The 12,682-nt window shown below is 41.5% G+C and overlaps 1 protein-coding gene across 6 annotated transcripts in view; it reads left to right on the forward strand.

Moving 5' to 3' along the window:
* The window catches only part of col11a2 (collagen, type XI, alpha 2), a 61,896-nt gene that overhangs the window by 17,020 nt on the left and 32,194 nt on the right, over positions 1-12,682 (forward strand). For 2 of the 6 annotated variants that reach the window (XM_071532484.1, XM_071532483.1), the window contains 6 exons: positions 338-548; positions 1,009-1,171; positions 1,877-1,999; positions 7,166-8,368; positions 9,959-10,078; positions 11,999-12,208. In XM_071532484.1, coding sequence (XP_071388585.1) covers positions 338-548; positions 1,009-1,171; positions 1,877-1,999; positions 7,166-8,368; positions 9,959-10,078; positions 11,999-12,208 — 2,030 coding nt within the window. The remainder of the gene's footprint in view (positions 1-337; positions 549-1,008; positions 1,172-1,876; positions 2,000-7,165; positions 8,369-9,958; positions 10,079-11,998; positions 12,209-12,682) is intronic. The other 4 variants (XM_071532485.1, XM_071532486.1, XM_071532487.1 and 1 more) reach the window with 4 other exon arrangements.

Raw genomic sequence — 12,682 nt, forward strand, 5'->3', positions numbered from 1 at the left:
ACATTCTCCCTCTCTCTCCTTCCTTCTCTTCATCCTCACCGCGCTCTCACTCTTTCTTTCGCTCCCATGTTGTTTCTCAGAGAACAGGTTAGTCTCCAGACCTTCCTGCTGTCAATTTACATACCTCTAATTTAATCCTCAGTTTTTTTTGCCTCTTTCCCTTTTCCTCCTCTTCTCTCTATCCCTGCATTTTTCTTCTCCTTCTTCCCTTCTGCATCACCCGACAGCCCAACAAGTCTCAAGGCCTTCCTTATGTCCATCCTCATCCTTATGATCTAATCCTCCTTCTCTCTTTTCTCTCTCTCTCTCCTCCCATCCCTTCCTTTCCCCCCCTCAGGTCGTTTCCCGGAGAACTTCTCCATCATGGCTCTGGTGAAAGCCCAGGCGGGTCTCCAGGCCTTCCTCCTCTCCATCTACAGCGAGCAGGGCATCCAGCAGCTGGGCATCGAGCTGGGACGCTCCCCCGTCTTCCTGTACGAGGACCAGAACGGCAAGCCGGCCCCCGAGGACTACCCGCTGTTCAGGGGCGTCAACCTGGCTGATGGCAAGTCAGTAACCAGCGACAACCAGTTTCACATGGGTTGAGATGACACGATTGGCATGATGTTGGAGACTGTGTCTAAGTGGGTGGGATGGGGTGTGTGTGTTTGAGTGTATGTGTGGTTGATTGGTTGGTTGGGTGTGTGGGTAGTTGTGGGTATGTGAGAGAGGGAGAAGAAAAGCTACCACTTTTTGAGTAGAGACCAGGACTAAAGACAAGACAGTTTAAGATGTCATAGCAACCTTAATTTGGGAACAAATCTACCTCATCAGACTATTCACTTTTACCTGTAACATGACTGAATGGAACTTCACTCACACCATAACAATCTTGTTCAGGTAGCTCTCATTTTCTAGCCTGGTTGCTAGGAGATTTGTGAAGGAGCTGCAAAGCCTCTATCAGTCAGCCCTATACCTTCCGCCACATGACACATTTATTCGCCTGCTGTTGCTCCTCTCTGTCTCCAGGTGGCACCGCATCGCTATCTCTGTGTCCAAGAAGAACGTGACACTGCTGCTGGACTGTAAGAAGAGGATGACCCGGGCGCTGCCCCGCGGCAACAACGCCGAGATCGACACCAACGGCATCACCGTGTTCGGAGCCCGTCTGCTTGATGAGGAGGTTTTCCAGGTGAGGACTATGAAAGGCATATTGGGGGTAGAGGGGAGGGGTGCGCTATGGATAAAAAACACTGTAAAGCACATTGGTCGGTTAGTTGACTGACTGACTCCACATTCAGACTGTGAGCAACTTAGTTGATGAGTTGCTCTGTAACAGATTGTGGGCGGTGTGAGAGGCATCTATGTAGTCATCTCAAGTATGTAGTCACAGCTACAAATTTTGAACAGTCAAATGTATTTTATGCTGCTTTGGTATTGCCTTTCATAGCTTGCTAACAAGTACTAATTACAGTAGGTATCATTCATTGAAAATAAACACAAAAAAACTATAGTGTAGTGGTTTAAATAATCTCCCTAAATTCCCCCAAGGGGATTAATAAAGTGCTATCTTATCTTATTTTATCTTATCTTATCTTATAATAGTTATGGAGAACAGGTAAGCTTTGAATGGCTGTAATCAGCTTCTTGTCCATTTTGCACTTGCCAGGCAAAACTATTGTTCATGAGACAAAATCACATCTGTAGGGAAACAAGGAAGTGCAGGAATCTGATGAATGAATGTGAAAAGTTCAGTCATAGCCAACTTTTCCCGGCCAACAAGCTTGTTGACTGTCCACACATCCGTCCGAGTTGATGATATGGGATTTTCTGTAGTTGATCACTTACACATTTTTGTGTATCTGTTTTTGTTTTTTTGTTTGTTGTTCCTCCACAGGGAGACATCCAGCAGCTGCTGATTGCCTCCAACCCCCAGGCTGCGTATGACTTCTGTGAACACTACAGCCCCGACTGTGACTCCCCACTGCCCAAGACCCAGGCTCAGGACCCCAACACATACGTGAGTAACACCACCAGAACACGTGATCACACACATCTGCAGATACATGCACACAAATATGCGAGTGCACGTGCACACACAGACGCACATATGATATGAACATTTGCTCTGCGCAATACACACTTTGAATGAACCAATTAACCTTCTCAATAAAGAATATAACTTCAAAAACCTTGCTGTAGGGCACAACGAAACAGACTTTCACCTCTCATAAAGGTTACTGCAGGATCTCATCGTCTTTCAAACACCACACAGCCACCAGCTAAAGAGAGAAGACAGTACCACATACAAATCCCACTGCACTCACAAGACTACAGTGTAGTATAAAGTACAGAGGGGATAACCTCTAGTAGTAGAGCCAGTACTGTGCTAACACAGCTCACTCATAAAGTTGTCTTAGGTTTCATCTGTGGCTCTGATAAAGCAAGCCCAACAATCTGTGGACTTTCTTTTCCTTTTCTGTCACACTTTTTAAAGTTTTCAAATTTAAAGTTTATTGACGTGCACACAAAACACAGAAAGTAGGAAGAAAAGAAACCTAATTTCATGAATAAAAAACATTAGAGGCTTATAAAAACAACTTATTTTCAAAGTTAAAAAATAAATGAAACTATTGAATTGTTAAGTTTACCTCTATCCTACAGATCCTTGATATCCTTTAAAAATATGGTTTCTGAAAATTTGGTCAGCCAAGCTAAAAGCAAACAAAGGCTATATTAAATGTGTCAGATCAAGTCCTCAGAAAATGAAAGAAAAGTCTTCGGGTTCAGTTTGGGTCTTCTGATACGTCATCAAAGTGCTGCTCTCTCCCTCTGTCCTCTTCACGCATCACCGTCATCAACAACAGTTTGTATCCATCCACTTTCCTCCTCACCTCCTCAGTCTGTGTCCCCGAGGATCATACCTTCCCATAATTTCACCTCTAAATATTTTGATCATCTGATACACTCCGCATCGGGGAAACGCAAGCTTAAGTTTTACCACATAAGTTACCACATAGGTAGGGGAAAGAGGATGATACAAGCCAGCTTCTTTTTGATTCTCCATTTTTTCCCCCCATGGACTGAAAGAAAGGGAACTTGTTCGGTACATAAAACATGGAAATTAACTTAGATTCTGATTGGTTTTCTGGGGAAATTGAGACATATAAGAATTAGGCATAAAGATGGCTTAAGGTGGAGCCTCTTTGCTCACTGAGACTGGTTGTGTACATTATATGCAAAGCTTTGCTAGCTCTCCCTCATTGTTTTTCTCTCAAAAATACATATGGATATTTGGGCAGTAAATATTCTCTGACACCAGTTACGTCACAATACTAAAGTGTCAAGTGATTTTCATCCGCATTCATCCATCCAAAGTACATGATTTCTATTTTATGAGCCTGCATGCCAGATCTTAATTCAGTATAAACTGTGTCAGTCACTGTACAAAGCTCCAAGACTTTGCGTCCCAAGCCCTATCATGTTGATGCTGTTGAGATGACTGCTTTATTAATGAATATAAATCAGTGTGGTTTTATTCATTATTGGCTTCACCCATTGCTTTTTTTTGCTGTTTTCTCATTCATCAAGGCCGTCTGTGTGTGCATCTGTAACGTCAAGACTTCTTAACCAGCAGCACAGAGTCCTTCCGATGAATAGAAAAGAAAAACTTGTCATCATCTCTCTCGCTGTCTCTCTATCTCTCTGTTTTATTTTCTTTCCCTCTTGCTAATGCCTTCACCCCTTTCTCTTCTTTTCCTCACCATTATTTATCCCTTCATGGCCTCTCCAACCCCTCTCCACCTTTGGAAATCCACTCTTCCCCTGCCATGCATTCCTTTCCTTCCATTCCTCTTGCTTTCACCCCTCCTCCATCTCTCCCTACCTTTCTTCCCTCTATCCATCCAACCTTTCCATCCTTCCATCCCTCCATCTCTCTCAGTACTTTGATGAGGAGCAGGATGACCATGAATACCCCTATTATTATGAGGAAACAACAGGCATTCCCTCCTCCTCTCCACCCCCCTCTCCCCGACCCGGGGCCCCAAATCAACAGGTAAAGAGGGAGCAAGAGAGAGGGAAAACACAAGGGGGGTTTGAGGGAGGGATGGAGAATGAGAGAGAGAGAGAGAGAGGTATCAAGGCAAAAAGACGAGGCATGAATGAATGATAGCGGTTTAGCTGGCAGACACTTTGAGCTCAAACAAGATTTAAATTTCCCCTGCTTTTACATACTGTCATATGTGCTTCACTGTCATAAAATGCATTTTTGTTTGAAAATCTAGATTTTCATTTTTAGCTTAACATGCCTCTCTCGTCTCTGGTCACTCAGTCTCTTCTCCATACCTCCCTCGTTTTATTCACATCTCAAAGTTTTTTTTGTTCACACGTCCACCTCGTTTCCACTGCCTCCGTCACATTGGATTAACATTGCTCCTTGTGATATTTTGTCTTCATGTCATTTACATGTTGTCATATATGTATGTGTGTTTAGATGTGGCCAGGTTCACATGGTGGGGGCACTGGGGTGGTTTAGGTAGAGCCATGTTGTATTACACACACACACACAGACACACACACACACGTAAATAAACCCCTGCCTTCCTTCCAATCATCACCCCTCCCTCACACCACCCAAATGACCCTCTCCCATATAGGTTTAAAGAAGGCAAGGACATTTTCAGAATGACAACTATGGATTTTTTTAATTATCAAATGAGATTGGTTTCAAAGGGGTTACAAAACTTTCTCAGCACACAATTAATTCTGTAGCCTATACTTTCAATTCAAGTAAAAAAAACACCAAATTTGGAATAGAGGCTTTACAGTTTATTGCAAATCTCCTAGCAACGATGTCTGGCGCCATCATGGAGGTCCATCGGAGAATCAGCTGTGCGCAAATAATGTCTAAATATGTAACAACTGGACTAGAACAAGGAAGATATCTGTAAAAAGATTGTTTTGGCATAGGTGTAGGTCCATTCAGTAATGCTATAAGTAAAAGAGAATAGTCTGATAAGGTAAATTTGTTTCCAAATGTAGGTTACTGTGACACAGTAAACTGTCTTGTCTTTAGCCCTAGTCTCTAGTCCAAAACACACTGGTGAGTTGTTGCTTGAAAAGAGTCAGCTCAGTTAACCTGAAACTGTTAGCTAGCTAACTAGCCAGCAGGTTAACATTAAGGTTAACGTTAACATGCAACTACGAGCCACTACAAGTGTTAGCTTCTTAACTAGTGTGCATATCAGATGTGTTTACAACAAGACAGTGATGGTTAGCTGAACAGATACTATTGTTAACTAGCTAACAAGTTGAAATTAATCAGATGTATTGGTGGCGAAACTGTCAGTTCACAGTCAAAAACAACACAGAAATTAACCATGTCAGTTGAATTCTGTTGAGATGGCCAAGTTGTAGACTATATTTAGAAATGCAATCAGCTGTTCATAGCCACTGGTACCCAGTAGCTGAGGACCTCCAATATGGCTGCCAGAGGGTGTGTTAAGTCACCCGAAAGCTCTCTATTACCTGACTTTAACAAGTAAGATGGATGAAAGGGGGATGAAATGTCATACTATATCCCTCTTTGGTTATAATCTCTGTGCCTGCTGACATCATCATTATTACACTAATGTTTATGAAAAATGTATGGATTCGATTGTGTGTTTGTCTTTGATGACAAACTGAAGACATGCAAGGACAAGTTAACATAGGAAACACTGAGTGTGCCACAGCAGCTGTGTCTTTATCCGACCTGGGTCAAATAGTCTTTGCAACTAGGTTTTGTTTTAATCTGCATGGAGTACCAGATGGCTGGGGTTTGCCACATCATGATAATTCAGATAGTGTTGGGTAAGTTGATAATCACAGTAAAGTATTATTAAATTGACTTTCAAATACTTTGCTATGATTGTCCAATCTTCCTGGCACTCATTGTTTTGTCCTATGTGACAAACCCCATGCATGTGGCACCTAAGTAGACTAAATCAAAAGATAAAAAAAAGTTTGCAATACTATTCGACCAGGGCATGTGTCTGTATTGTCTTGTTACTTGCATGATTTCTTGAATGTCTTGGAGGATGTCACCGCATGCACCTACTGTTTGTCTGTGTTACCCATTTGTTTACCTATTCTTTGATCAACATGGGAATATCATTGCACATGTCTTTTTCTTGGTTCATGCATTCATGGTTGTACGTCTGACCTTTGTATGACATACATAAAATACATGTATGCCACAATCTGTTCTAGGTCTGTTCTGTATTCTACACTGCGTATTCTAGGAGTCTGCATTCAGTTTGAAGGCCTGTTTATCAATCTCTGTAATTATTTCCTTCACAAAGTGTTATTCTGGTGAAAAGTTTGTCTTTTTCTGTTACTTACTATGTTAATTTGCATGTATTTTTATTATAGCAGCATGTGTAGTGGGAATTAATCATGTGCAGTAGTTTGACTTTTGGGGTTTTAACTTGCATTTGCATGCCAGCATGACATCCATGCTTCTGCTTTCGTATGGCCTATATGCAACAACTTTCTCTCTCTTGCAGTTGGACCGCTCAGTGCAATCGTAAAGTGTGTGTGTGTGTGTGTGTGTGTGTGTGTGTGCGTGTGCGTGTGCGTGTGCGTGTGCGTACAGTATGTGTGTGTTCAGCACCAGCTTTACCTGACCAATCACACCCTCAGTGCCTCTGCCAAACCACAGGCTCCAGTTCTTATTAGCACAAAGATGCTGCTTTGTCATTTAATATGGAGAATGGCATTACTGGAGAGATCAGCTAAAATCATTATAAATCAGTTGGATTCAATTTTAGGCAAATAATTGAATTTTCTCAAAGGCCTAATGTAGCATTCTGGATTTGCTTTTTTGCAATTTGTTTTTGCGTATTGATACTTTTTACTTGTATTTTTGTTCACTATTTTAAAACTTCCATTTAAACTCTGCTGTATCCAGTAATGCCTGAACAGTCTCAGTAAATCATCCAAGCCTTAGCCATCTTTATGTCATTGTGTCTCAAAACATCCACCCTTGTCTTTCTCTCTCCTGTCCATCCCTTGTTTGTGCTTTTCATCCCCTCCCAACCCCTCCATATATCTCTGTCGTCCTCCATTCTCTCTCCCTGTCTATGTCAATATGCACCTTCACACACTTACAACATCTCAACCAACCAATAAACACTGAAAATAGAAGAAGGCTGTCAATGGAAAACCAGTCCCCACTAAACCCACCCCTGTCAAAGCCAAATCCACTCCAGCTAAGCCGGTCAAGACTGCACCATACAAACTTGTAGTCAAGCCGGCTATGCCCACCAAAGCTCCCAAGTCTTCCACAGCCAAACCATCCAAAGCAAAGCCCACTGCAGTAGAGGTCCTCCTGTCTAAGATCAAACCTACTGCCGCAGCTAAGTCCAAGCCCACACCTGCCCCAACTAAGAATGGCAATGGTAAACCAGTCGCTGAGAAGAAAGCGAATGGTGCAGCTAAAGCCAACGGCAACGGCAATGGAAAAGCAGCTGTAGCAAAAGCCAATGGTAATGGCAAAGCTACGGCTGAGGCCAAGCCTACAGCTCAGGCCAAAGTGAATGGAAACAGCAATGGCAAGGCTGTAGCTGAGAAGAAACTCAATGGTAATGGCAATGGAAAAACCTCAGCAGAAAAGAAGGTCAATGGCAAAGCCACCGTTGTGGCTAAGGCAAATGGTAACGGCAATGGCAAAGCTTCAGCAGAGAAGAAAGTCAATGGAGAAGCTAAAGCCAATGCTAATGGCAAATCTGCTGTTGAGGTTAAAGTGAAAGTCAATGGCAAAGCAGAGAATAAAGTCAATGGTGAGGCTAAGGCTAACGGAAAAGCCATTACTGTGGTAGATAAGAAAGCTAATGGGAATGGTGCTGTAAAACTGGCAAAAACTGAAACCACTACTAAAGCAAAGACAGTTGTTGTTAAAGTAGAAAAGATAGAAAAGACTGTGGTCAGTGCAGCTAAATCAGCTGCCAAAGTAGAAGCTACCAAGGCACCTAAACCCACAAAAGCACCTGAACCTACAAAAGTGCTAAAAGCTGCGGCCACCAAAGCTCCAGCAGCAAAAACTCAAGTCAAGGCAGAAGTCAAAGAGGTTACCAAAGTTAAAACTGTGGTCACCAAAGTCCCTCTGGTCAAATCGACAGTGAACAAAGTAGAAAAAGTGAAGAGTGTGGTCCAAAAGGTTTCCGTCGTGAAGAAAGAGCCTCCCACGCCCACCCCCGTCCAGCCAACTCCCCCCAAACCCACAAAATCCAAGGTGGTGTTGGACATTAACGTCAAATCACAGCACAAACCCTTCCCACCCTTTGGCAAGACTGCGCTGAGTGGCACTGCAGTCCCAGCAAAGAAAATCAGCAACGGCTATCAACAGGTACAACAGGAAGGCCCGTGGTTGGGTCGAAATGTCCAGAGCTGTATGTCCCATCTCTCTCATCTGGTTACCAGGTCCTTCCCCATCCAGGGTCTACAACAAAGTTTGGGAAAATCATTTGGGGGAATCATTTGATTAATGACCAGATGACCAGATTTTTTAACAAGTCTCACAGCAGTGCAGGAAACCTGACAGAAAAGTCTTAATAGAGCTACATAACAACTGTAGCAAAACTAAATATAACGGAGTACAACATTTGTCATAGTAGTTATCTATTAGAATCAAAAACATGAAGACTAATAAATAGATGAATGCACACATTTGAATTAATAGATTGTTAGATATTGTTAGATAGACAAATTTTGAGGTAAATCCTTGATGGTGGACTACCTGGTTTCTCAGAATGGAAGTTGGCTCATACCAACCTGGGCCCCTCTCCTCCGTTTATATATCATATGATCTTCACGATCACCACTACCTCTCTATATGATATGATACAGCGGTACGCAGACTGTCACATTGAAGCATGGCTAATTGTACAGTCTCATTACTCTTTACTTCACTTCATACTCCCCACTTCAAGCTGCTGAAACTGGATCAGAACCTGAATACACTCCAGGCCTGCCGTCTCTTTCTAGTTGGGAAATGAACAAGTCACGTGAATGAGCATGGATTGCTATGACACAGAAACTAAACCTGAGAAAACACCATCACACTCTACATACATGCAACACAACACAACTTCTCTATTACTCTGTCATTCTCTCTCTTTTTTCTCTCAAGTACCTGTGTTTTCTCTCTGACACTTGTCTCCCTGTCTCTGGTCATATTTTGTATCAAATATGAATGAAGCAGCCTCACAGAAACTACTAAGCAGGCTTTTAGTTTGCTTAGATTGGAGGTTCAATCACATTGAGCATGCACAATTGACTACTATGGAGCTGACTCAGTTCAAGATAGAGATGAACATTGATGGTAGTCAAGATGATAAATGTGCTCTGGATAAAACATAGGTTGTTTTGAGTATTACTTTATTACTTACTGTAGATATTAATTAATTGAACTCTGTTCTGTGAGGCTGTTGATTGGGGTTGTCGCTCTGTTTCTGGTCTTGGGTGAAACTAGACATCCCGAAGCATCAAGTCATGATGTTTTCATCTCAAGGGATGGATAGAGACTCAGAGGCTTTCAGATCTTCTTCTGACACCAATAAGAGCAGACTTCACCCTTTCTTGAATCTATCATGGCATTGTGGGCTTTAAAAGAAAAAATGTTCAACAATACAACAAAAGAAATCTCAGCAAAGTAGTATTGATGACTCCCTAAATCTTGCATATGGCACGATTTATAGTCATTGAGATGCTGAAACTCCCTGAAATTTCTTTCTAACGTGAATCTTCATAACTTTGAAAATGTGAGTTGCCAACAACATTTCTTTGCCTCTGGCAACCACTATTTTAAGATGTGTTCCATCCTATTCTTTTAACTCATCATCTCATACAGCAGACTTTGAACTAACCGCGCTCTTCCAATCAAATCTGCTTACTTCCTCCCTGCTCCCCACCACTTCCTGTCAACTTGACCAATCAGGATGTAGATACTGAATATGCCGAGGCTGGCCACACCCCTACAGAGACGGAATATTATTATGAGGAGACGGTCCCACAGCCAGAGGGTGAGGTGATTGGACAAGAAGCGACCAATGTCCAGGTAAAAAATAAAATAAAATACATACTGATGAGCAACACAGATCCAGGAGGAGACATGATGCACAGAAAAATAGTCGCAGACAGACAGAACAGATAATGCATACATATATGTAAATTCAATAACAGATTAGAGATATCTAACATAAACCTCAACAGTATTCACCACAGTGCCTCAGAAATTTGTGGATTGATAAACCTTGTTAGAAACCAGAATGTCTAGACTAGATAGCTTATTTTAATTTACTTAGTTTGTTTATTTAGTTTAGATTAAAACATAGAATTGAAATGATAAAGCACAGTGAAACATGAGAACGCAGAAGTGAAAAAATGCTCAGGTGAGAGTGAAAGAAACCAAGAGGCCTATAAAAAACATCTCAACACAAGAGACTTTCATCTCAAAAGGAAGAAGACAATGTAATTTCTGTGTGGTGGTGAGCCCAGTCCTTGTAGTTTAACCAAGTAGTTATAACATCATATTCCTTAACACTTTTCTAACCACACTTAACAGTTTTGTTGGCACCGGTGCCATGAGACAAGACATAATAGAAGACCTCTTTCAAAGAAGAATGCACCACATTCATCCGCTTGTATCATCAAACATTTTTATGTGGCTGTCCTTTTTTCCCTAACAACAAGATTCCTGTTTTGTTCTCATGTCAAGATCCTCGGTTGATCAGTTTGCAATCTTGAAATAAGAGCAAAAATCTTGTGAAAAGGGGAGTCGCATAGGAATATTTGATATACAGTTTTAACCAGAGCAACAAAGGGGGATGAATATAATGCATTCTTGTTTGACAGCAACTCTAACTGAATTCAATGAGAGTACAGTAGATGTTGTGGCTTATTTTACAGCCTTGTTTAACTGACAGAATGTGTGACCTGCACAGTTCTGATCTGTTTCACGTGTTTTTGGTGATAATGCATATCATCGCCATTACCATCATTCTATCTGTATTAGCTGACTTTGATGACTTTTTTATGTTTTACAATTTTGATGCTAGGAAAGTGTTTGCCTCTGCTTTGGAAAAGAATGTGTCAGTGTAATATGTATTTTTAATGAACAAATGATCCACGCAGTCGACAAATATTGATAGCTAACATACTATTGCTCCAGAATTATTCCACATTTGTTTTTGTTTTTTAAATCATTGCTTTTTTATATGAGAAGACATTCCAACATAATTCCACTGGATTCATATTTGTGTTTTTAAAACATCTGTGGTAAGTAAACTAGAGAAATAACATAGTTGTAATAGCTTTGCATAGCATAGCACATAGCAGCAGCTTGTTTTCACAAAGCAAAGTGTTTCATATCAGTCTTGTGTGTTTGAGGACTTTTTAAGGGTTGTTTGTTTTTGTTTTTTTTACATTTTTTAAACCTACTTCTATTATTTCAGAAAATATATTTAAGGCACATTTGTAGAGCTCCATCGGTTACAGATCCTAACACACAAGCTGGTGTAGATGTATAAGCTTTGGTGGAAACACACACTATCATGAGCACAATGATAGATGATTAACGTAAGATTTAAGGTAGTACAATAAATCTGATATCAATAGTTCACCTGGGAAAGTCAGCCTGAAGTTACAGTGCCTGAAGGATTGGTTCAGTTCCCCATGGTCCGTCAGATGTCTTTTTGCTTTTTATCCCTGTGTCACTCTGTGTATTTGCAAAAGGTAAGACTCTCACTTCTTTCTATATATGCCCTTCTCTTCTACTCCCCCTCTCATTTCATTCTTTCACTTTCCTTTGCCAACATTTCCCTATCATGAAACATCTTTCCCTTTGCTATCAAAATCTCTCTCCTCCTTTTCTCTGTTCTTCCTCCCTCTTGCATCTCTCTTTTCCTCTGCTCGCTCCATCCTGTCCTCTCCCTCCGTCTATCCCGTCGTGGCTATGATAAACCCAACCCAACCTCAGGTGGAGCAGACGGTGGTGGGAGAGGAGGTAGATGCCACCAAGACAGGCGGTGAGGGCGAGGAGGCCTTCACTGAGGAGTATGTGACAGGCGACCTGGGCCTGAAGGAATACGACTATTCCTATAGGGACTACAACGAGCCCATACTGGAGACTGGGGAGGCTGATGCCAACATGGGCCCCGCCCTGTCCGCCGTGACAGACGAGGGAGGCGTAAGTTGTTTTGCTTCAGAGGCAAAAAAAAAAAAATCCCAAATCTCTTAATTTCAACCAACTGTGAATCTGTGGTCTTTGTCGAATTGAATTTGATGTCCTCTCAAATGATTTGTTTGAGGTTGCCTTCTCTCTCTGGCCACATGGAAGACATGTATTTGTCTTTTTGTTGTTGCAAACTATTTGTTTTCTTTTTTTTCCACACTTCTAGGACTTATTGACATTATGCCCACAACGGCCACTTTGAACACTCAGGGTGGGAAACTCTACCTGGAACATTGGCATATAAAACTAGCGTTACTTTAACACATAAGTGATCCAGATACCGAACAGTTATAAAATTAGTTAGCAAGCTCAGGAACAACGTCTACAACGACTTTAATTTATGAGATAAGTTAACTTACCAGCTAGTTAGCTACTAGCTAGCTACCTAGGCTAGATTCTGGTAGCTAGTGGGCCAAATATCTTAATATC

Source organism: Centroberyx affinis, unplaced genomic scaffold (genome assembly GCF_046629955.1).
Source record: "Centroberyx affinis isolate AG114_WGS23_722 - 3 ecotype Tasmania unplaced genomic scaffold, CSIRO-AGI_Caff_v1 ptg002192l_1, whole genome shotgun sequence".
Lineage (NCBI taxonomy): Eukaryota > Metazoa > Chordata > Actinopteri > Beryciformes > Berycidae > Centroberyx > Centroberyx affinis.